Source organism: Phalacrocorax aristotelis, chromosome 1, assembly GCF_949628215.1.
Source record: "Phalacrocorax aristotelis chromosome 1, bGulAri2.1, whole genome shotgun sequence".
NCBI lineage: Eukaryota > Metazoa > Chordata > Aves > Suliformes > Phalacrocoracidae > Phalacrocorax > Phalacrocorax aristotelis.
Window position 1 is genome coordinate 65,763,762 of NC_134276.1, and position 23,038 is coordinate 65,786,799.

Consider the following 23,038-nt stretch of genomic DNA (forward strand, 5'->3'; position numbering starts at 1 on the left):
CAAAGCACAGCAGGCATTTCAAAGTCACCAAAAAAGCCATGAAAAGATTACTTCATAGAACCAAAGAATGCAGTAAATGAACACAAATCCTTTTAAAACATCATTTCGTTTCCCCCTCCTCAAACATAAATCTCCATAATGTTCTGACAATAAGGAAGAATTTTTAAATGCACAGACACAGATTTAAAATGCTAGGGGTATTTTTTTGTTTTGTTTGGGTTGGTTTTTTTTGTTTTGGGTTTTTTTGTTTGGTTTTTGTTTGTTTGTTTTTAAGATGGCCTACTGCCTTAGAAAACTGCAAGTAAATGGGCTAAGAGAACACACATGTATTTCTACAGGAGCAGCATGCTAGTATTTGTTTGAATGCAGTGCCCTATATTTAACTGCAATAGTAACTGTTTACTTAAAGATTAAATAAAAGTGACAGCTGTCAAATTCTCTGGCTCCAAGAAACTAGCTTAAAGCTTGCAACTGCAATTTGATCCAACACATTCATGATCCATAAGACATGAATTATAGATTCTAAAAACAAAACAAAAAACTCAAAAAGCAGAATAAGGCACAGAATACATTCGTAGCCTTTCAGGGTCCAAAAAGCATTTAAAAAAGAGCAAATAATTGGAATAATCATTCACCAAGCTTAGCTGGTAAAAAAAAGGTCTGATTCAAATCCAACTTATAGCCCCAGTCTTATCAAGACTTATCCCTACACTCAATGTCAACTTTCACGTAGGTGACAAACTTGGACAAGAGTGATAAACCTTTCCAGGGCTCTGATGTGCAGCTAGATGGTGCTCAGCACCTTTCAGGAACCACCCTCAGCCTCGTGTGTGGTAATGCTATATATACTACCTTTAACCACCAACGGCACACAACGCTTCTCCAGAACACAGCCAGAAGCCTACTGTCTGCTCAGTTTTGGGTCGCTTTTGGAATAAGATACCCTCCAACTGTGCTGAGGATTCATCCTGGCTTTTTGCTCCCTGCTGGCCTCCCAGGCAGGGCGCAAGGGCAGGAGGACTGCGGCCGCGGGTGCCGTAACACCGCCCTCTGCCTCTCCCCCTCACACAATTCTGCACCCATTTACCTCCAGGCAGCTCTCGACGCCCAGCCCTCCAACTCCCAGCCCCATGACAGCCATGCTAGGGGACCAGAAATCTCAACATTTATTATCTACTAATTAAAACAAACAAAAAAAAAAAGGCAAAAAAAAACTTATTTTCCTGTGTAAGTAGCTGTAGAAAATATCAAAAGTTTGGGTCAAAGACTGCAGCAAACACATACCTCATTGGCTCTTTTTATTATCTTGTCATCTATGTCTGTGATCCCCATCACCATGATAACTTCAATTCCAAAAAATCTAGTCATTATCCTTCGAATTATATCAAACCTAACATAGGAGCTGGAAGAGGAAAAAACATGAGCTTTTAAACATGCAGTAGTAAGAATAAACTTAAACAAAAATAACCAACACCACTAACAGCCACAGGGACAATCTAAATACCCCAACACTTGCAATGAAAAGTTCTTCAGTGCACAAAGTGCTCTTCCAAAACCACTTACCACCTGCATGAAAGTCAAGCAAATTTCCCTTGGACGGGCCTACCCTCTTCTGGCATTAGTGACACATTACATCAAATTTTCTGAGTGGGTTTTTTTTTTTTGTTGCATCTCTTTATTCAACCACCGAAGTGCATCGGAAGCTACGTGTGAGCCAGGGCACTCTCTCAAAGCAAACAGTACAAAATAAGACACACAGATCAGATATTCTTGAAATGCATCCCTCAGGCTTTGTATATTCTAACAGGTTTTCAAAAGCCACAGGGCAGAACAACAGGGAGGAATAAAACAGGCTTCAAATGGACTTTGCTTAGGGTTGAGTAACAACTACAGCTGCCAGCCACCAATAAACTATTTCTTTCGCACACCACCACAGACCTTTTCTGATAGCAAAGAAGAGCTGCTCTGCGAGTTTTGTTTCATTTACACTCAAGAATAAATTATCAAAATTATTTAGTCTCTGTGTCACAAAAGAGTATTTAATGCTGACAGATTGATATACCTACAAGCTGTACAGGGCTGTGGCAGCCCCTTCTGCAGCTCACAGGCTCTCCACTTGTAATGCTCAAAATACACTTTGACTGAGTAAAACACAGTTATTAGGAGAGATATTAGAAAGTGACTAGAGGCTCTCAGTCTGCCCTGTGCTGGCTTTAAAGAGAACAGAGCCCAAAAGGAGACTCACAGACCTACAGGTTCCCATTTCACCTGCAGCACCACACAAACTGCAACTCCCATGGCTGTCAGAGCAAAGGAGTGTAAGCAAATACTGGAAACAGATTTGCATCCTTCCCCTTAGCTGCAGAGACCAGGTGGCATTAAGGTTTAGATTTATTGACATGTAATATCTTGATGAAGAAAAACACTTGTTGTTTGCACTATGCCCATGTTGAAAAAGGCTTTTTGAAAGCCTTGCTGCCAGTGATATAGTTTTTAATGAATACGAGCTCACCGGGAGTAAGGTTCATCTAATGTGGTGACATGATTCCATAAGAATATTAAATTGGTCTTTGGACCCTGTCCAGAAGAACAATGCCAGCATCAAAAGCTTGATATTACATTCAACAGCCCTGCAGTCGTTGCTCCCAGAGCAGACACAAATTCTGCACTGTTCCCTCTCCTCTGATCTTCCAACTAAATTGATGGAAGAAACACTGCAAGAGCCAGAGCAGACCTCCTGACACCTCCAAAAGCAGGGACCTTACCAATTCAGGACTGAAAAGAAAAAAGACAGACAGTCAAAATCAGGGGGGCGGCAGAGCAGGCACAAGGGACTGAATGAAATCTCCTCTCATGCCTGGTTTTACTCTTATTTCCAAGCACTCAGCCAGGAACCTGGATGCCAACCACGCTGCAGCTCAGACCAGCACGATCAAGGCCAGTCTCGCAAGTGAGGGAAAAGATGACATTATCTGCCTGTCTGATTTTTTTCTTTATATAGAATGAGTTTTGGATGTTGTATTGAGGCATACAGAGCACCTGTTTTGAAGACTGGAAGCACAACATACTACAGAAAGGTGGATTATTTAGAGAAATAAGAAACCCCTGTGGAGGAAAAGGAGGAGGGGAGAAAAATAATAATGCCATTATTTTCAAATTCTTCTCAAGGATCTCAAGCTCATTTCTGTTATTTGTTTCTGCATTATTACCTGCCACATTTGTTGGGCTTGCTACCAGTCAAATATAAGAAGAAGAAAGGAATTCTAGTGATAACATGTTGCGAGAGTACAATAAAATGATGGTATTTTACAAGAGCAGCACGGTAGCAACAGCCATCACTCCATTTGACTTCATGCTCTTTCCCAGTGCACGTCCTGGCCTGCAGACCCCCACCGGCAGCATGCATTTCAGCTGTGCCTACCAAACCTCTACAGCTGGATCTAACTACTGGGAGAAAATATACAATTTAAAAAAATATATATAAAATTAAGAGTGCTCCAGGTGAGCAACAGAATGTCAACACCAACACATGCAAGACCACAGACACTGGGAAGGAACAGCCAACTCCTCACACACTGGAGGGTTTGACTGATCAGGAAAGAGACAGGCAGGTCTTCAGCACAAGCATCTTGCTGCACAACAGTGCTACAGGAACAACACATGAAGGCGCTGAAGAGGCAGCAGAAAGAGTATAACACAGCTACTTATCTGCATGATACACCACTCCAAAGGCAATATGCGACCCTAACTATTCTTTCTCAAACCAGCAAGGGAAGAGGCCAAACCCAGGTGGCACAGATACATGGCAAACCTCCACGTCAGGACAGCCTGAAATTGTGAGTTCAGACACAGGATAAAAAGAGATGGGTTAGAGAACAGACAGAGCGAGCAAGGCCTTCCTACTCCCTCCTTTAATCAAAAGGGCCTGAAAGAATGCAGGAGAACAAGGAGAGCCACTGACAAACACAGACATTCAAAAGCCACAAAGAGCTGCAAGATCAAAAGGCGAAATTCTCCACCTCTGTAAACACTGTGCTCTAGATCCACTATACACCTTAGGATGGAGCACTTCTGCAACTCCCTCCCGTTACACCACTTCAGGGAAGACAGGCCCTACCGTACTAGAGAACCTCGACTGAGTGATGAAGATAAGAAACTTATTAGCATCTTTCTATACAGTTGCTCTCAAGTGATCATTTTAAATTGTAATTATTTCAAGGTGAACTGTAACATAGCCTGTATTACAATAACTGTAGATTTAAATACACAAATTGCTATGACTTTTTTTTTTTCAAGTTCCTCTGAAGGTACTAAGTACAAACAAAATAATTCAAGATATTCTTTTGATTTTTAGGTCACCAGTAAAAAGCTACGTTAGTTTTCTGCTAAGACTGGACAAAAGCAAGGAGGAACGAGACACCACCACATACACGTAACTGTACAGCAGCATTTAAGGAGAGGTTACAAACAGTATTTTTACATGATTGGTATTTTAAAACTTCCCTCTTACAGAAAGGAAAGAACAGTTGTGCAGTACTGCAACGGCTCAACATTGAGCAAAATTCAACATGTTTCTGAATGAACTTGAGACGGGACCAGACGCTGTGAAATGCCCTACATTAAAAGGGAATTACTCAAACACACAGCATCTGATCTTCATACAGATGGCAATTCTCTGAGAAACCCCTGCTCTTCCAAGGAGCCCAACACATCTTGTTCTTTTAAGTATTAGGAGGCAGGAGCTCAAGAGCACCTGAGCTGCTGCAACTCCCCCCCAGCTTCACAGGAACCTGCAGGCACCCTGCATGTCTTCTCATCAGGTGCATTTTTAAAAAAAAACTGGCTCCAACCTCCTCTGGTGTATCTGAAGTACTTTTTCAAGATTACTTATAATGAAGCTGGTTTACTATTGTAATTATCCAAACGACCTACAGAGAAAATACTGTGCTGTTTTGGGTTTGGTTGTTGCTGGGGTTTTTTTTTTTTTAGACACAGTAAGCTACTGAACTGTTACTATGAAGAGAGACCTTTAAGCTTCCTGGGCTTTCTGACATTTAAGAACAGATACTTTTATCTGTTAACCTTAAAAGCACGTTTTTAATAGTCAACCCTGAACAGCCTTTGCCAACCCTGAATGAACGGTGTTCCCTTGGTGCTGGCAGAGCGTCCGATCCCAATCCGAGGCAGAACCACCGTTTCAGAGGGACGAGAGGCTCTGCTCCCGGATCCCAACTCCTCTGCACAAGAGATCACGTTATGCCGATGCGATTTGAAATAACTCACCCTGCCCAGCAAAAAAAAAAAAGTGCCTGTTCTTAATACTTTTCACCCCGCGATTGCCTCTTTCTGGACGAGCTGCACCAACAGCCCCCTCCACGCCTTCTGAGGGCCGTGGGCGGACACGCGGGGACACCCAAATGGGGTTTTGCCCTTTGCAGGAGGCGAAGCGCCGGCGCCCCAGCGAGGTCTCTCACCAGACGCAGGGACTGTCGGTCACCCGCACACGCGCTGCCCGCTCCCGCGCCTCCCACCCAGGACGGGACACTGGCCCCCACCCCACACACACCCCCGCGACGGGGGAATGCCGCGACTCACCAGGCGTGCCCGAGGTGCGCCCGGTCGTACACCGTCGGCCCGCAGCTGTACCTGCGGAGAGGGGAGGCAAACCGCACCCGTCAGCCGGGGCCCGGCCCGGCCCGGCCCGGCAGCCCCCCCCCCGACCCGCCCGCCGCGCCGAGGCGCTACCATGTCGCCACTCCCTCGGCGGCCAGCACGAGCGGCTCCTTGCTCCGGCTCCGGCTGTTGTAAGCCACGATCCCGCTCTCCCGCCCCACCGGCGGCACCCACCGCCGCCGCGACGCCGCCGCTGCCGTCGCCTTCCCCCGGCCGGGCCCGGAGCCGCACCGCCGGGCCGCTGCCGCCGCCGCCGCTCCGCGCAGCATGGCCACAGCCGCCGGCCGCGGGCGGGCGGGGAGGCGGCGGCTCCGCCTCTCCGCGGGGAGGGGGCGAGGGGAGCGGGCACAGCCCGCCGCGCCTGTCGCCGCAACACCCGCGCCGCCTGTGCCGGGAAACAGCAGGCGGGCGGTGTAGCTACAGCCGGAGCGGCAGGAAGAGGAGGAGCCTGCGGGCAGGGGGCCGGGCCGCACCGCCCCCGCCACCTCTTGGCGGGGCGCGGGGTCCAGTCGGTGGCCGCTCGGACCGGACCGGACCCGGGCGTTCCTCGGAGCGGCCCCGCGGTGAGTCCGGCGGGTTCGGGGCCAGGGGATCCCGGGGCCAGGGGAACCCGGGAGTGCGGGGCCGGGCGGGGTCTGGGGCCGCCGGCTCCGCTCCGCTGGGTGCGGGTTCGGGTCGGGGGCTGCCCCGCTTCAGATCGACCGAAATAGTGCGTACCCGGCCTTGCGCTGTCTGTCTAACCTGGTTCTTAACGCGGTTTTTAGTGGGGTTATTTGTGGGAAATATGCGACAATTTAACAAAACTCCCTCTGTTGCATCAAGTCAAGTTGGTCGAGCGGGGGTGAATCTATTTTACGCTGCCTTGCAGGTCAGGGGAACGGCAACGGCAGGCAGCCCGTTAGCCCCCGAAAGAAAAGCGTAGGGAGGCATTCCCAAGCTGGACGTAATAAATCGGAGTCTCAAAAGACACTTCTGCACCCCTCCTCACTCCCACATGCTTGTGTAAAGTCCTACCCGACCTGCACGTTTCCAAAACCGACACGGAGTGCCTGCGCTCGGAGCTCGGCCAGGCACCCTCTGCATGAGCCAGCGACGCGCAAGGTCCACTTCCAAGCAAAGGATGTGTGGTTTCCTGATGATGCTTCTCTCATCTCATTGTGGATTTTGGTTTTTTTTTTTCTTTCTTTCAGAGTGTAGCAAGGAAATGGAACTTAACTGGCTGCAGTGCTTTCATCCACTTTGGAAATTATGAGCTACTTAACAAGAGTGAATAACGGTATAATGGAGCAGACATAAGCATGCCAAAAGTCTTTTTTAACTAGCATCTTGTTTCCGAAAGTAACTGTGAGCAGGTACCAAGGAAACAAATGAGAGCTCTGCAAGCATATACAGTATTTTCCCTGCTGCTCTCCCAGCTTCTGACCAGGTGATTTCCTCTGCTGAACGCTTTGGGGCTGGATTTTTCCACCCCACCCCCTTTTCCTTTTTACCCTCCTTCAGTAGATTGCTCTACCATTAAATTCCCTGGCCTCTGTGAACCCACATCAACTCCAGCCTCTGGCAAGGTCCACTGCCATTTTTAGGAAGCATCCCCTTGGCATGTGTTGCAGTTGAGGCTGCCCACGCTCTTGTGTGAGAAGAGAAGGAACCACTGGTTCCATGGCGCACTCTCCACCCTGCACCTGGCTGTCCTTTTCGCCCTGTCCCGCCTCTCAGCAGGCTCTTCAGAGCAGAGCCTTTTCAGGTCTCCCCAGCCACTGCCCGTTACTCACCTGCTAAAGCATCTTGTCGGCCTCTGGGAGAAAGGTAATATCACACTCTTTCTTGACCGGACACTGCAGGGAATAGGTCTGCCTGTGGTGAACTGCCTCACAGGAGGCCTTGTGTTGTTTCCTCTTCTGTCTGCCAGGGACAGGTTTGATAGGTTTTCCTCATACGTAATATGATCATTTAAAGTCATTGCTTTTACATAATAGAAGATTGTACATCTTCATTCTACAGCTTCATTTTAGAGAGTATCAGATATAAAGCCCTGCGTCAGTGACAATGTTTCCTCCTCTTCTTAACATGCACTTTCCACAATATTTTTCATTCCACAATCTTAACTTCTTGATAAGTAAGAAAGCTGTTTTACAGGCTCGCTAACTTGAGGCTGGCTGGGATGAAACTGAAGATACCATCCAATACCCTTTGTAAATGTTTGCTTTATCTGTTTCTCAGGAAGCTTCACAAGCCAATTATTTCAGTTTCCATAGTGAGCCAGTTTTGATGTCTTTGCCACTCAACACACATCCTGTTAAGAGTTGTCATTAACTCTGTTGTCTTCTCTGTTCCGTGCGGTGCCAAGCACTTTGACAGAGTCCAAATCAATACTAAGTACAACAATGGATGTTTTTTAGCCTTAATTCCAGGTTTAGCTATCATGGATGAAACAGTCAACAGATCAGAAGAATGCTGCAAGAGCTTTTTCTTTCCCCAGTGGTTTCAGAAGGCTTAGTGGCTGTGCTATCCAGACTGGTGTTTAGTCCCGAAACCTTGATGTCCTGCTATAAAACATTATTTTTCTGAGGGTAGGAAAGGCTGCAGTTGTTATTAAATGCCTGAAATAAACAGTTAACATCGTTCACACTTTAGATTTGCTTTAACACAGTAGAATAAATTCAGTGGAATGTCAGAAAGTACTCTACATGCACCAAATAACTAGAAGAATAAATTTTAAAATGAAAAGCATTACTAATCCTGATGGATTAGAACCATAAATTATACATCTTAAAAATATTAACAGACATTCTCAGAAACAGTCAGGCTGTGGCTGTAAGCACACCTCTACTTGTACCACCTACCTCCTTTCCCAATACCCTTATTCCTGGCTTGGGACATGGGATGAGACCATGCTTGTCTACCAGAGGAGCAGAATAGTGGCAAAGGATTTTCCACCCCCATCAGGAGATTCATCCTTGCTTCCACCTGGAGCAGGAGATGCTTTTAGACGTTGCCTGGGTACACCCAATCGATACCAGGCCTGGGCTGGCTGTACTTCCGCTCCTTCTGTATCTCCTGCTGAATAGCCAGGAGGAGATGCAGTCTGCAGCGTGGTGCGTCTCTTGGGCAAAATCCCACTGAGGTGTGTCTGTCTGTGCCTCAGCTAAACTGTTGTTTCGAGGGGATGCCCATGTATTTAATATTGTCAAGTCATCTCACATTCTTCTTAGGAGGCATTATGGCTAAAACTTCCTCTTTTTTTTTTTAATAAAAACTGAAACACTTAAGGTGAAGAGGTGACTCCTGAACACCTTAGATTGGGTTTATGTATTTTCTGTCCCTGTATCTGCATATACAAGAAGACAGCATTTCCCCTCCAGGCTTGATCGAAAGGGAAAATCTTGCCAAGTGCAGCTGTGTGTTCTCTCCACCAGCAGCTCCGCAAGACTGCTGGGGTGGACAAGGAGGGTCTCTGGGGGTTCTGGCTCACCTGGCTCCTCATGTATTTTCCGGTATTCAGCCCAGGACTACCTACAGGATTTGTCCCCAGGATCAGTGGGCAAATCCCAGAGCATGTTTTGTATCATAAGTAAATAAAACTTAAGCTAAAAAGCAATTTTTCCTTTCTATTTATTGTTAGGAGATATATGCTTTGCGAGGTTTTACAGTTTCCCCCCTATTGCTAAAGGTGCTGCATTTTTCTTCTAAAAAATTAAACCACACCATCTTAGAATTGTTGACAGAGGAGAAAGGCTGCGTTTGTTGTGTTATCAAGGGCACGTTTCCAGTTTCCATGGCCCTTCTTGTCAGATTCTAGTTCATGAGCCTGGCAAGGAAGCTGACCCTGAGGAAATAAAGAGGAAAAAGGTTGTGAAGACCAACTACAAACCAAAAGCAAAGCTGAGCTAAATCCACTGCAGTGGGCTGAATTTCTCTTAGCAATCTGCAGTAGTCGGTAATAACAGACACGTTTTGACTTACCTTTTATTCTAACAAAACTTAGGTGCATATCAGTTTGTCTTAAGGATCCCATTTAATTTTTAAAAGGGGAATAAACATTGTCTCAAGTTTATTACAAATTCTTGACTCAGAAATACTGTAAATGTTGAGTGGCCATTCCCCCAAATACTGACGAAGTAAAGAGTATGTTCTATAAAAGAGAAATCATCTTGAGATGCCTATTCTAAAAGAGTGGTTCTGGGGACATGAAATAAAACTGCAAAAGAAATTCCATAAAGAACAAAATAAACTTTCCTGCTCTTATCAAAAGCCTAGCAGGCTGGACCCTGAGTTTTCAACACTGTCTACTATTGTTCAGACAACCTACCCATCGACTGCTCTAACAAATGTTTTTCATTTCAAATCTGTTTTTCATCAGAAGCGTTTGGGTCCTGCGCCACATTTACAGAAGCAGGCCTGAGGGCTGGTATGAATTCACCAGGGGTTGGACTGGTGTCTTTGTCAGTGGTTTCCAACTGTTGAGGTACATCTCTCTTGAACTCACTGTGGGAATGCGGAGGCCGGGTAATAAGCAGCCCGTGATCTGTGCTGACTCCACACTGGCACAACTCAGATGGTATTTCTGCCTTGGCCTTGTGCGGCAACACACAATTACTAGTTCCAGTTGGAATTTTTCGCTCACCTTTAATGCCAGTGCTGTTTCAGCTCACTAGGTGCAACAGGTCCAAGAAAGAGACAGCAGCAGCCAGACAACAGATGTGAAAAGAGGCAGCGATTGCAACAGTCTCAGGGTAAGCAGAGGAAGAGATGAGGAGCTGTATCCAGTGAAATACCCATCTTTTTAAGCAGGACTTGACTTAAAAAAATAAAAAAATCAATAAAACAGACAGTTTAGAGTGGCAGGCCTATGTTAGGTAAGTGTTTGGAAAGTTCTTGAGCCTTTAGTGGAAAACAGAAAAAGGACTAGCTCAGCTAGATTTGTTTTCCAGATTTTAGAATCCATTAATCCCACATCATTTGCTGACATGAACAGGTATTTCTGGCCCAGATACCTGTAAATGGTGTACACTGTCCAATGCACAGGCAATGCATACTGCATGAAAGCATGAACTATGACTTGTCTGCTGGTCTTCATACTTGCAAATCTCAGCTCTGCTCATATTGCATGCAGTTTTGTTTCAAAATTTTCAACCATAAGCAAATTGAATAGACTTGTAAAATTCTATTATCGTCCCCCAGGTAAGTTTGGATTTAGCCTCATAAAGAGTAAACAGACAAACAAGCAAAAAAAAGCCCCATACAACACTGCAGAAGAGAGGGATTAAGCTATTAGATGGTGGAAAACAGGAATTCATTAGAAGGAATAACTCATATGATTTGTCTGTACCTATAAAGTATAATGACTGATGATCAGAAGACACTATATTTTCTAATAAACAGAGACACAGCTGTAGTAATTACATAGTATTTTATATAGCAATAGTCAGCTAAGGCAGAGAAAGAAGGCAGCCAGAATTCCTTCTACCAGCTATCCTCATATATTCAGTATCTGCATTTGTGGAACGTGTTTGGAGGTTTGGGGTTTTATGTTCCTCTTAGTAATAATTCTGAACTTTATGCTGATGAGATGGAGTAACCATAATGACTGGAATATTTATATGTTATATGAAATGTATGTGTATATAATATTATATACACATAATATATATGTTACAGAGTAGTTGCCTGAGTTGTTGATCTGGTTATAGGTTCCCTTGATTCCCACTGCTGTGAGTTTAGATCTTTAGTAAGCTAACAGCCTCCAGAAACATTTGAAAAACCTAGAGATTGGGGTTTCTAAACAGGAAAGATTACTTGTAATCAGAGCAAAGGGGCTTGGAAGCAGAAGGAAGAGAGTTAGATATTTCATCCTCCCATGAAGTACAGAAAATAGGAAGAAAATGAAGACCACAAGTCTCTTCCTTCTCTGACACGTGACAATCATTCCCTACACTTCTACTTGTGAGTGCTCCACCAGATTGAGAAACAGGCCCCTAATACAAAAGAACTGAAATGCCATTCAGAATCTCCTGTCTCTCATCTACTGCAGTTCAGAGGCAAGAGGCCAAAGTAAAAAGCAAGCAGAGGAGGAGGAAGAGAAACAGAGATAGGCAATGGATATCAGCTCCACATCTTCCAAAACTTTCCAACCCGGAGATGTACACATATACCCCGTTTTCCCCCCAGCTTCCTAGAAGGATGGCTAACACACCGCTGAGCCTAGAGTGGGGCGCAGAGAGTAGGTATTTCTGGGTACAGGTGTATTTGATCACAGCACTACACGCAGCACTAAGAACCATCTTTGGGAACTGTGAAAAAGGACCTTCAAAGTGTATATCAAATGCATTCTTGGGGGAAGCTCAGTCCCATCCTTTCTGTAGGACTCATGCGATGTCCGATGATGGGTTTTTTTCTGTCACTCTACTGGCAACATACAAGAGGCTAAATTAGGAAGATCTAGTAGGTGGCACTTTTAAGAGGCAGACGATACCAAGCTGTCCATCCTCAGTGCATCCACGCCTATCAATATTTTCAAGCAAATTAGTGAAGCTTAGCAGGCAACAGCTACGCTTGAAAGTTATACCTTCCTAGTTTTGGGGGGTGGGGTGGGGGGTGTTTGCCTGTATGGAAGAGGGACAGAAGTTTTTGTTTAGTAAATTAGCAGGTACTTTTACCAACAGATTTCTTATTTGTAATTACTACTGTGTGTCTAGAATGGCGGTTAATTCTTTTTTGCAAGAATGACTCTTTTTGGGACTCGTGAATTCTTTTCAGATGTCTTGCCTCTACTGAGTCATAATTATTGGCTTGGGTTCTTGTACTAGCCAGGGGACTGTTAACTACCTTTAATTGCTGACAGTGGCTCAGCTTCTTCAAGGCAAGGGTGAAACAGGCTGTAACTACCAAGGTGGTGCCAACAATTTAGAAGAGGTGTTCCCAGACTAGTGCTGCCATTACACAACTCCCTCTCGATGCCACCGTAAACCAGAGCATGCAGGTCCAGAAACACTGGCTTGGAGCACTGCCTAGACACCATAGTATTCCTCATCGTTTACATACTTAAGATCTCAGATTTTCAAGGTTTACATCAGCAAGTACAGCAACTCATGGAAGCAGAAACTGAGGGGAAGAACAGAGAACTTACAGGTATCTTAAGAAAACGAGTGACCACCCTCTGAAATCTGCCCAAAGGAGTGGGGCAGGGTCAGTTTGAAACGAGCTTCTTCTATGCTATTGAAGATCAGCTCCACTCCTCAGAAGTTATTTCGGTGCTCGACTCCCACTGGAAGGATCCGTAACGACCTGCCTGTGCTCCCCTGAAAACCCCACTCTGGGCCTTCAGACACCGAGCCGATGACAGCAGCAGAAATACTTGTACAGGGTTTCAATGCTGAGGTCCTTAGTCAGGCCATCGATCCCTCTATTCCCTACAAGAAGCTGCAGAACATCAGTGCCTCAATAAACAACGACTGTACCAGCAAGTCTGAGCGTTTAGAAATGATGAGTCAGTCTCCCCTAAATTAGGGGATTGCCAGTGACGTTTTTTAAAAAAATACAAGAGGCAGAAAGCGTGCGTTGTTTTGCTTCGCTGGAGCCGGGGTAGGTTTTCCAGGCCCGCCTTCCCTGCTCCTCGCTACCCGACCCAGCCGATCCTGGCGGGACCGGGTGTCTGCGAGCTCCGGGGGACTTCCCGAAGGGAAATGCCAGCCAAACGCGGGCGCAGCTCCCTAACGAGGGACGAGACATGAGAACCTCGGGCAGCAGCGAAGGGCGCTTCTCCCCACCAGGCCGGTCCCGGCCCTGGGCAGCCTCCCCTCAGCACCTCCCCTCAGCGCCCGCCCCAACTCCCACCGCCCCAAGGGGCCGGAGCCGCGCCGCCTCGGGGCTGGGAGCGGAGCGGGCGGTGGGCAGGGCCGGCCGTCGCCGGGGAAAGGAGGGCTTTCGCGACTCTACCACCGCCCCCTGCCCCGCCGCGGGAAGGGGGAGCCGGCGGGCAAGGACGGGTTTAGCAGCCCCGGGGGGGCTCGGAGGAGCCTCGGGGAGGGAGGAGGATCTGATGTCCCCGCGCCCTCCAGCCACAGACCGGCGCGTTACCGGCCGGCCCGCGGCGGGTCAGCTGCTGGGCGCAAACGGCCTCAGCAGCAACTTCAGCAAACAAAGGCAGGCCGCCCCCGGCGAGTCCCAGCCCCGGGGAAGACGACCGGCAGCGGGGTCCTTCCTCACGGCCCCCGGGCCACCCTGGTGGGGAGGACTAGAGCGGCGCGGGACTGCACCGGAGACGCTCGGAGCCCCTCTGCACCGGGCGCCCGGGAGGAGCGGGGGAAGCCCGCCGCCGGGCTACTCCACAACGCAGCCCAAAGCGCCCCCCACCGAGTCACTGCCCCCCGTTCCGACAGCACCCGCTAACCCTTCCTTCACCGCCACCGCGGGAACGCGCCCCGCCGCCAGCCCGCCCGCCGTCCCAGGGGGCGCTGGGAAACGTAGTCGAATCCTCCGTAACGGAGGACTCCATTTTCTCATCGGGCGGCGGGGAACGCGCATGCGCACACCCGCCTCCCTCCAACACCCACCTCCCCCCTCGCAGGTTCCCGCCCCTTCTGCCGCGGCCGGTATCCCGGGCAGCGTTGTCACCCCCGGCGCCCGTCCTCCCTCCCTCCGTCCCTCCCGCGTGGAGAGGATTGGCCGAGAGAGCCGCGGGGCGGGCCAGGAGCGAAGAGGTGATTGGCTGGGGCGGCTGTCACCCGCCGCGGTGGTGATTGATGCGGCTGCCTGCCGAGGAGGGAGAGGGGAGGTAGCGTTTCTCCTTAGCGTCCGGCGCCGCGCCGGGTACGGCCCTGCCCCCAAAGAGGGGTGGTGTCGCATGGTTCCCAATGCCCCCCTCCCTCCGAGGAAAGCCCTCGGAGCTGCTCCTCTGCGGGGCGAGCGCTGCCTCCGCCACCAGCTGGCAGGAGGCGAGAGACTCCTCCAAAGTCCGTGCCCTACCGCAAAAGCACCCAACTTCCCCCGCTCGCCGGCTCCGGCGGCCCGCCGGCCGGCCCCGCGCGCGGGCTCGTCCCCTCAGCCTCCACACAACTTCCCCGGAGCCTCCGCCTTCCCCTCCCGCCCAACGGCGGGGGCTTCCCTCCCTCGCGCCGGCACCGAACCGCCCACCCCCTCGCTACGACTGCAGCCCCGCCGCCTTCCCTCCCCAAACGTGAGTAAGGGGAGGAGGGACGATGAATATGCAGAGGAGCGCTCGCCCCGCCGCGGTTCCGGGAGGGGGAGGGGGAGAGAGCGTGTGTGTGCGCGGTGAGTGTGTCTGTGTGTGTGCCTGTGCCTCTGTGTGTGTGTATATACAGCCCTGGGAGGGGTGCGCATGCGCCGTGCGTGGCGGGGCTGAATGTTTCCCAAGTGTTTGAAACTGGTATTTGGGTTTTCCACGTTGGATCAAGTGCGGCGTATAGGAGCGAGGAGGCTGCGTTAATATCACCGGGGAGCGGCGGCGGCGGTGAGGAGAGAGCGGGGAAGGGGGGAGCGGAGGAGAAGCGGAGCAGAGCGGCGCTGGCGCAGGCAGAGGGGCTGCCGCTGCTTCTGACAGACACTTTGCAGAGCACATTTTGTTTCCAGATTGTTTCGGAGGAGCTGGTTTAAGCCCCCCTCCTTTCTCCTCCTCCTCCCCCCCCCTCCCCTTCACACACACACACACACACACACACACAAATCCCTCTGATTGTTCCTACCACCTCCTTCGTGAATTACCCACAACGACAGCCATTCAATCAGCTGCTGCTGGCTGTAGGGGACTAGCGGAGGGTGTGTGTGTGTCTCTCCCCCTCTGTTCCACACAAGAGGAGTCAGATGTAGCTTCTCCCGGTTTTTTGGGGGAGCTACGGAGAGAGGTGGGCAGGGAGTGAGCCCTTCATCGGGGTTACCGTCTTCGGAGGGAGCAGCACTTGCTCTCACACAGAGAGAGCGAGCTGTGGGGAAGGATATATTTTTTTTTCTTTGCCGGATGAAAATGTTGAGTCCTGCAAACGGAGACCAGCTTCACCTAGTGAACTATGTGGAGGATTATCTGGACTCCATCGAGTCTATGCCCTTCGATCTGCAGAGAAATGTCTCCTTGATGAGGGAAATTGACGCCAAATATCAAGGTAAGTGCTTTCCATATACGTGTGTGTCCGTGTGTCCGTGTGTGCGGTACGGGGCTGGGGGGGGGAGGGTGTCTTTCTTTTCTTCAGAGCTGAGCCTCGGCTCCGTTTGCCCCTCTGCACCCCACAGGGGTGGTAGTTTTATTTTTGGGAGGTGAGAGGAGGGAGAAAGCCAGGAGGAGACATCCGAGGAGGGAGAGGGGCTGATCTGCAGCGTTAGCTCTTGTCATGGGGCGGAACAAAAGGTCTCCAGCTTCTCTTATTAAGCAAGGACTCTGCTTTTCTGTGTAAATTGCTGGCCAAGAAGGCGGGGGCAGGGAAGTGGGGTGTGCGGTGCACAAAGGGGGGCCGTCCCCGGCCGTGGGGCTGAAGTGGAAGGGTTTGGGGGTACAGAAGAAAGTGCTGGGTGGACAGAGGGATTACAGCACAACATTTAGGAATGTACAGTATTCATTATGGCTGTAGTAGGGTAGAGAGGCAGCTAGGGAGGGAGGGAAGGAGGGAGGGAGGAGAGGGGGGTTAGGCGAGAGTGGGGGGCAGGGTGCGCTTTCTTTCCTCCCTCCTCGGTGGGTTTCGTTTCACCCCGTAAAACAGCCCCGCTCGGTGGGGCGGGAGGGGGTGGGGGGGAAACGGGACCGGCGTGTGTGGGGGGGGTGTGCGTGGGGGTGGGGGGGAATACGGTCGGGCTCACGGATGTGCTGAAGTGCTCCCCTCCCGGTGCCGCCGGCCCTCGGGGCACGCTGTCCCCCTGCGCCCGGGGCGGAGGGGTATGGGGGTGGGGGAAGCCAGTTTGCGCGGGGCTCGGGGCAGCTTTGTCACTTGCTTTGCTGGTGTCCGCTCGGGAAGGGGGGAGGGGAGGGCTTTATTCGGTGCTGGTGGCGGTGACAACCGGGGTGCCAGGCGGGGAGGGCACCCCACACACACACCCACACACCCCTCTCCCTTAGTGGGCGCGTCGCCCCGCGCCCCCATGCATGTGGCCTCAGGGGCGGCGGGCAGCTAGCCCCGCCGTTCCCCCGTCAGCGAACTCGGCGGCTCCCGGGGGAAGGGACCGGGGGAAACTTCCTCGGGAGACCGTGGGGGTCGCGGGCTGGTGGGGAAAAGGAAGAGGAGGACAGGCGAGGACAGGGCGGGCAGCGCACCCCGGGCACACAGCACCTCTGCTAGCGGGCGCCTCCGCGCTTTGCTGGGGACTTGGTGTCGTTGCGGCTTTTATCAACGCCCCTCGTTAGCATATCGCGGCTCGCCCCGCCCCCGGAGGGGCTGATAGGCGGGAAGCCTCCCCACGGACCGGCCGCGGCCCTCCCTCTCCCGCCGATTGGTCCTGGGGTCGGACTATTCCGCCTTGTGCCCCGCCTCCTTGTGACGTTTCGAGAAGCAACTTTTCTGTGGGGTTGATTTGAATATCTCGGCCTGCCCCGGCCTGCGGGTTCTGATTGGCTGGAGCGGCAGCGGCGGGCGGGCCAACCTTGGGCGCCCGGAGTATGACTGACGTGTTCTCGGGACGGTGGGCGCCGCTTTCCCCGCCTCCTCTTGCTCGTGAGTGGCGCGCTGGTGCTGGAGGGGGCGGGCGCGAGCGAGTTCTGCCCGCTCCCATTGGCTGCAGTGGGTTTTCTTTTTTTTTTTTTTGTAATATTATTATTTTTTACTCTTCTGGTTCTTTCTGGCTCCGATTGGGAATAGAGGGCCAGCAGGGGCGGGCTCTCCCTGTCGGCGACTCTGATAGGCGGGAGGGTGGGCGGGCCACCGCCCCGCTCCGCCCGGGCTCCCCCGCTTCCTCTGCCTCCCCTGTCACGCTGCGAACCGGGGGGGGGACACGACGACGACGGACTGGGGGGCTGCCGCCGGTTTCCTGCCGGAGAACAATAGCTATCTCGTCACTTCCGGGGAGTTGCCGCCGCGCTGGTTGCTAGGAGAAGGCGGCCCGGCCCGGCGGGATGAGGCTGCTGGGAGGGCGGGGGCGGCTTTACGTTAGGGCCGCTGGGGCCCGCTGTGCCGTAATGGCGGAGCCCGGCGCCCCCTCCGGGCCGCGGAGCACGCGGGTCGCCGGGCCTGGGGCGGGGCGGCCCCGGAGGCGGCGGGTGGCGCCGCAGAGGGGCGGGGAGGGGCGGGGCGGGGGCCGGGCCCTGGCCCTCCCCTCCCCGGGCCGGGGCAGCGGTGGCGGTCGGGTCCCCACGGCCTTGCCCCGGCGGAGAAGGGGGCCCCGGCGGGCAGGAGGTGCGGTGGAGGGGGCTCCCCCGGTGCGTGGGAATAAAGCTTTCGCAGTCTACGGCACCTTTTGGGGGGGGTTGGGTTTTTTTTGTAATTTGAGCGTTTGGGGCGTGCGTTCACAGCTGGCGAGCAATTGCATAACGCAAATCGCGCAAAACTCCGCTCTCTGGTCTTTCTGTTACAGCGCGCCAGGGGAAAGCAGCAGTTTTCTGGAATTCGTATAAACGCAGCCTCCTTAGGGCGGGCAACTTCAGCTGAGCGTGCTGGTATGAGGATCGGTGGTGCAGTCCTCCTCCAAGCAGCTGTCACGCTGTTTCTTCCAGCTGCTGCACTGCTTGAATAACACGTTTCCGACACTGATGCCGAGCGGCCCTTTCCGTTTGTGTGCGTTTGTGAAACAGCACATCTCACACCGTGACTTACATACTGAACGTGTCGGTGCCCGAGGACGTGCTCAGCAGGGCTTTGCAGAATTCAAGATCATTGCAGCCAACTCTTTCTCCTGCATAATACAGCAGTTTCAGGAGGTGGTGCGGTGCTGTAGTGTTCCTGTGTGTATGCGGTACTAGAACCAAAGTTTTCAGAATGCCTGACTTAAGTCATTAAGTCACTAATTATTTTGTGGTATCGAGAGAGAGGGTGTTCTTCATGAAAGATGCTTACATACCAGATTGAGATCGGTTAAACTGATGGCATTGGCCAAGGGCCAAAGCTTAGAACACAAAGCTTCTGTATTTCAGCTGCTGAAAATAAGTAACGGTGGGTTTTTAGTCTTCCTGAATGCTTAATCTTCTCTACATTTGGGGTTTTTTTGGTGGTGGTGGTAGGAGTTGGGGTTTTTTGGGTGGTTGTTTTGGGGGGGGTTTTGGTGGTGTTTGCTTTTGTGTGGTGAGGTTTTTTTTTTTCTTAGTTAGAAAAAAGGCATTTGCTTAACATAGTTAATAACATATGAAGATACTAATTTTGGTCAGATAGGATATATTGCAGTACCTGCTGACAGGTCGTGCTTAACTGTTGTGAGAAGCATAGGCTGCAGCTCTAAAAACTAAAACTTGCATACACTTCCCATGTCTTCACAAGAAATTTGGAACGTGTGTGTCCAAAAAATCTAGCCAGGCAAGACAAAACCTAAATCACAGGATAACTATTAGTTGCATATTCAAATTGCTGTTACCACATTCTCTTATTTAAAAAAAAAAAGTTTTCAAAAAAGTAAGTTCATGCTTGTGAAATTCGAGACAGCTTTGGTAATGCTGTTTGTATGTATATGAGGTCGTGGTTTCTGTTGGGTGAATTAAGGTTAGATTTTATATCTCAGTATGTGTTGCTTCTCTAAGGCAGAACGTTCTAACCTGTGAGAAAGGAAAAATCAGAGAAGGGAGATGCAGGAAAAAAACATTCTGCATCTTTTTGAGGACTTAGTATGGAAATGTGAGTGTCCTGTATGTTTGAGTATCATAGTGAAACTCTAAAACACCTGCTTAAAAATAGGTTTCCAGAAGAATTCTTGAAACTTTAAATGCTTTTGTGCAGTGTTCTTTCTCGTACACTCTTGGAACAATTCTTCAGGTACAATTCAAGATCTAACGTATTTTCAATTTTAGCATTTTAAATTGGAAGCTCTAGCTGCTCCGGTTGTTGCATAGACTCTTTAATGTTATTGTCTAACTTTTTCATCTCCTTCTTTGCCATAAATATTTAATGAAGATTATATTTCTGTGTTTTAAAAAGTAAGTAACAGGTTTTTTACAGAAAGGATAAGGAGAAAATCATCTGGACATCTTGGATATTGTAATCCTAATTCTATGGTTCTAGGGATTTAAGTGGCCGCACATTTTCAGCAAAAACAACTCAGCAGTATGGGATGACACTTGCCATACCTTAGGGTCTATCCCTGTGTGTTTGGAGTTCTGCATCAGCCCTCAAGTATGACAGTGATTATTCAGTAACTCAGCGTCTGTTTTCTACACTGGTTTGTGCTTTTTTTCCGTCCCACTCTCTTTCTCCCACTCTCAGTCATTCACTAAAAATATTAATGTTGTTATACAGAAAATGTCAAGAAAAACAATCTATTAATTCCCCCTCTAATTTTACAATTAATTTTGGAACTGTTGATGGTGCATGTGTATTTAGTTAGTTAGTTCGCTAGTTCTTTTTAATTACTGATAAGTTTAAAGTGGAGAACTGTTAGTATGCATAAAATTACATTTAGTTCCTTTGTTTTTTACAAAATTGGCATTTGCAGTCTGTTCCTGCGGGACCGACCAGAACAAAAGTAATCTGCTGGAGCCACAAGCCCCTTGTCAGATACCAGCTTCAGGGAATCTGTCTTTGATCAGCTTTGTGTATTACAAAAAGGTGTTGCTGCACGGAAGGAGTGAAACAGGAAGGCTTTGTTTTGCCATTCTCCTTGTCGAAAATATTTATATAGTTTTTATTTCTTCCTGGCAGAGATTCTGAAGGACCTGGATGATTACTATGAAAAATTTAAACGAGAGACAGATGCCGTGCAGAAGAGAAGAATGTTGCACTGCATACAGAGGACCTTGATTCGGAGTCAGGAACTGGGGGACGAGAAGATCCAAATCGTCAGTCAGATGGTGGAGCTCGTTGAGAACAGAACCAGGCAAGTGGACAGCCATGTGGAACTGTTTGAGACTTGTCAAGAGAGTAACGATACCACTGGAAACAGCGGGAAAACCAGTCAAGATAAGTCCAAGAATGAGACAATCGCGCAAGCTGAGAAGCCCAACAATAAGAGATCGAGACGGCAAAGAAATAACGAGAATCGAGAAAATGCTTCGAATAATCACGACCATGATGACATCACCTCAGGAACTCCAAAGGAGAAGAAAGCAAAAACGTCCAAGAAGAAGAAGCGATCGAAGGCTAAAGCAGAGCGGGAGGCTTCTCCCCCAGACCTTCCCATTGACCCTAACGAGCCAACGTACTGCTTGTGCAACCAGGTCTCCTATGGAGAAATGATAGGATGCGACAACGATGAGTGCCCCATCGAGTGGTTTCACTTTTCCTGCGTGGGACTCAATCACAAACCGAAGGGCAAATGGTACTGCCCCAAATGCAGAGGAGAAAACGAGAAAACTATGGACAAGGCGTTGGAGAAGTCTAAAAAAGAAAGGGCCTACAACAGGTAGTTTGTAGACTCTTCGTACTGAAGAAAAATGAAACCACCAAACCAGTGTATTTATTGTCAGTGTCACCTTTGTTGAGGTGAAAGGATTGTAAAATGTATATTTTTAAAGGAGGTTTAAAACTGAACCATTCCTGTTATAGGGACGGCAATAAGCAATTTTGGTTTTCATTTGGTAAACTGTAACGAGGCTGCGGTCTGTGGACCAATGTATTCCGAAAGTAAAGTCATGAGAGCTTAAACTGCATATTCGGGTGGGTCTTAAAAGATAAGTTAATACTTTTCTCCCCCGCGCTCGTGGCACTCTACCCATTAAAATTTGGATGACAAATGTCTCTGAAATGTAATTTTGTTTTCTTTTGCTGAAAAGGTGAATAACATTCTTCAATAAATTGTTAAATAGTTTAGCCATCTGGTTGTATCTGAATAAAGCTGCAATACATTACAAATGTAACTTCTTTCCATGACAAGCAGTGCAAGAGCAAACAAAAGGAGGGTAAAATTTGGTTCCTGCTACAAAGTGTCAGTATAACAGTTCAATAGCAAATGTTTAAATAGGCTTAGAAGATTATTTTTTAAAAAAAAAAGTTAATGGTTAAATTTTACACAACAAATATTTTATATGCTGGCCAGGTACCACAAGGGCCCTTTTAAAATGATTGAATATGTTTTATATTTAACCAGGAAGTGGTTTAGTAACAAGACTTAACATAAATGAAGCTTTATACTGTCACAGATAGTAGTGTAGCAATCCTTGTTTAAGTTGTATAAATGTACATTTTTAAGTGGAGTTGCACTTACTGTATCATACTTGGAAATGCAGCCAAATGCCGTTGTGTAACCAATGTGCATTTCCTGCTGTATGTATGGAAATTGTACAGCTGTGATATTAAGAAATAAATGAAACAACTTTGACAGTTTGCTTCTTTAGCAATCCTGTTTAATGACCATCCATATAGCTTGAAAAGAGCATTGCCTTTAACCTTGGCAGCTCCAGCAAGCTGCTGCTAGGAAGCCTGAAACTGTAGTAGTGGTAACCAAATTACAGGTCTGATAATGAATCTTCATACACTCATGACCGGTGAGGTCGCGGGAGAGCCAAATAGCGTTTAGCTTTCCATCCAGCTCTGCTCTTTTTGCGCTTGCAGTCACTCCCAGACCTGGCCATTTATCTTCGAATCGATAGGCTAGAGCTGGTCTTGTTGAGTTGTTTTCATGCTTTTTACACTACAGATATAAATTCTTCTGTGTTTGTTATCAGTGGAAAGATATTTTGCGTTACAGTATTTTCAAAGTATTATTGCAGCCCTGCCAGGGTAGGCGCTTTTATTCTTCATCGTCACCTCATACAAAAACACACAAGCTGTGACCAAGGTGCTATGCATTCGGTTAGGGATTCGGATCCTCTCTGGCTTAGCTTTGTAGCAAAGCTTGGTCGGACTTGCCTTGCCCGTGTGGCTGGAGAGGCCGGCATGCTGGCTGAGCTGATTCTGTCTCCTCGAACCCGTGGGGGCCTTGGCTGCGGGTGAGAAGGGATGGAACCGGCAGCAGAGAGGCCATGGCAGCAAAGGTTGTGAGATCTGGTGGGTCAGACATGAGTCCCGTAAGAACATGGGAGGCTGGGACCAGGCTTTTCGGAACACAGCAGTCTCTTAACATTTATAATTGTGTCATTTTGCTTCCTGGACAGTGAAACCATCCCACTGAAGTGATGCTGCTTTTTCCCCCTCGATGTATTCTAGCAGGTCTTTCTGTTGGAAGCAGGGGAGACAAAGTTTTGGATCCAGTTGAACACAAGACAGCTGAAGGGGCTAAGCATTTTCTAAAGATGTACTCAAAAGCCACAAGATGTGCCACGTCACCTCATGTGGGTATTCCCTGCCAGGCAGAC

The 23,038-nt window shown here is 49.2% G+C and overlaps 2 protein-coding genes and 1 long non-coding RNA gene across 20 annotated transcripts in view; 1 reads left to right on the forward strand and 2 right to left on the reverse strand.

Annotated features, from left to right (window-relative positions):
- Positions 1 to 6,096, reverse strand: part of CARS2 (cysteinyl-tRNA synthetase 2, mitochondrial) — a 41,027-nt gene extending 34,931 nt beyond the window's left edge. Inside the window, exons 1-3 of one of the 6 annotated variants that reach the window (XM_075090899.1) lie at positions 5,746 to 6,096; positions 5,596 to 5,646; positions 1,285 to 1,402 (exon numbers count right to left, since the gene is read on the reverse strand). In XM_075090899.1, coding sequence (XP_074947000.1) covers positions 1,285 to 1,402; positions 5,596 to 5,646; positions 5,746 to 5,942 — 366 coding nt within the window. In that variant the 5' untranslated portion in view covers positions 5,943 to 6,096. The remainder of the gene's footprint in view (positions 1 to 1,284; positions 1,403 to 5,595; positions 5,647 to 5,745) is intronic. The other 5 variants (XM_075090879.1, XM_075090888.1, XM_075090906.1 and 2 more) reach the window with 5 other exon arrangements.
- A 3,165-nt stretch (positions 6,097 to 9,261) lies between these two features.
- LOC142056376 (uncharacterized) lies at positions 9,262 to 12,954 on the reverse strand. The gene is made up of 3 exons (XR_012660311.1): positions 12,800 to 12,954; positions 10,298 to 10,471; positions 9,262 to 9,499 (listed from the first exon to the last, which is right to left on the reverse strand). It is a non-coding gene; the product is annotated as an uncharacterized LOC142056376 (long non-coding RNA).
- A 1,802-nt stretch (positions 12,955 to 14,756) lies between these two features.
- On the forward strand, positions 14,757 to 21,554 carry ING1 (inhibitor of growth family member 1). 13 transcript variants are annotated; one of them, XM_075090952.1, is made up of 3 exons: positions 15,079 to 15,788; positions 18,181 to 18,755; positions 20,448 to 21,554. In XM_075090952.1, the coding sequence occupies exons 2-3, from the start codon at positions 18,686 to 18,688 to the stop codon at positions 21,149 to 21,151; spliced, it is 774 nt and encodes a 257-aa protein (XP_074947053.1). In that variant the 5' UTR covers positions 15,079 to 15,788; positions 18,181 to 18,685; the 3' UTR covers positions 21,152 to 21,554. The 13 variants fall into 13 exon arrangements, with proteins under 13 accessions (XP_074947046.1, XP_074947053.1, XP_074947073.1 ...); XM_075090972.1 differs by lacking the exon at positions 15,079 to 15,788 and adding an exon at positions 17,573 to 17,675; XM_075091000.1 differs by lacking the exon at positions 15,079 to 15,788 and adding an exon at positions 17,586 to 17,675 and having other exon boundaries at positions 18,181 to 18,523.
- The last annotated feature ends 1,484 nt before the right edge of the window (positions 21,555 to 23,038 follow it).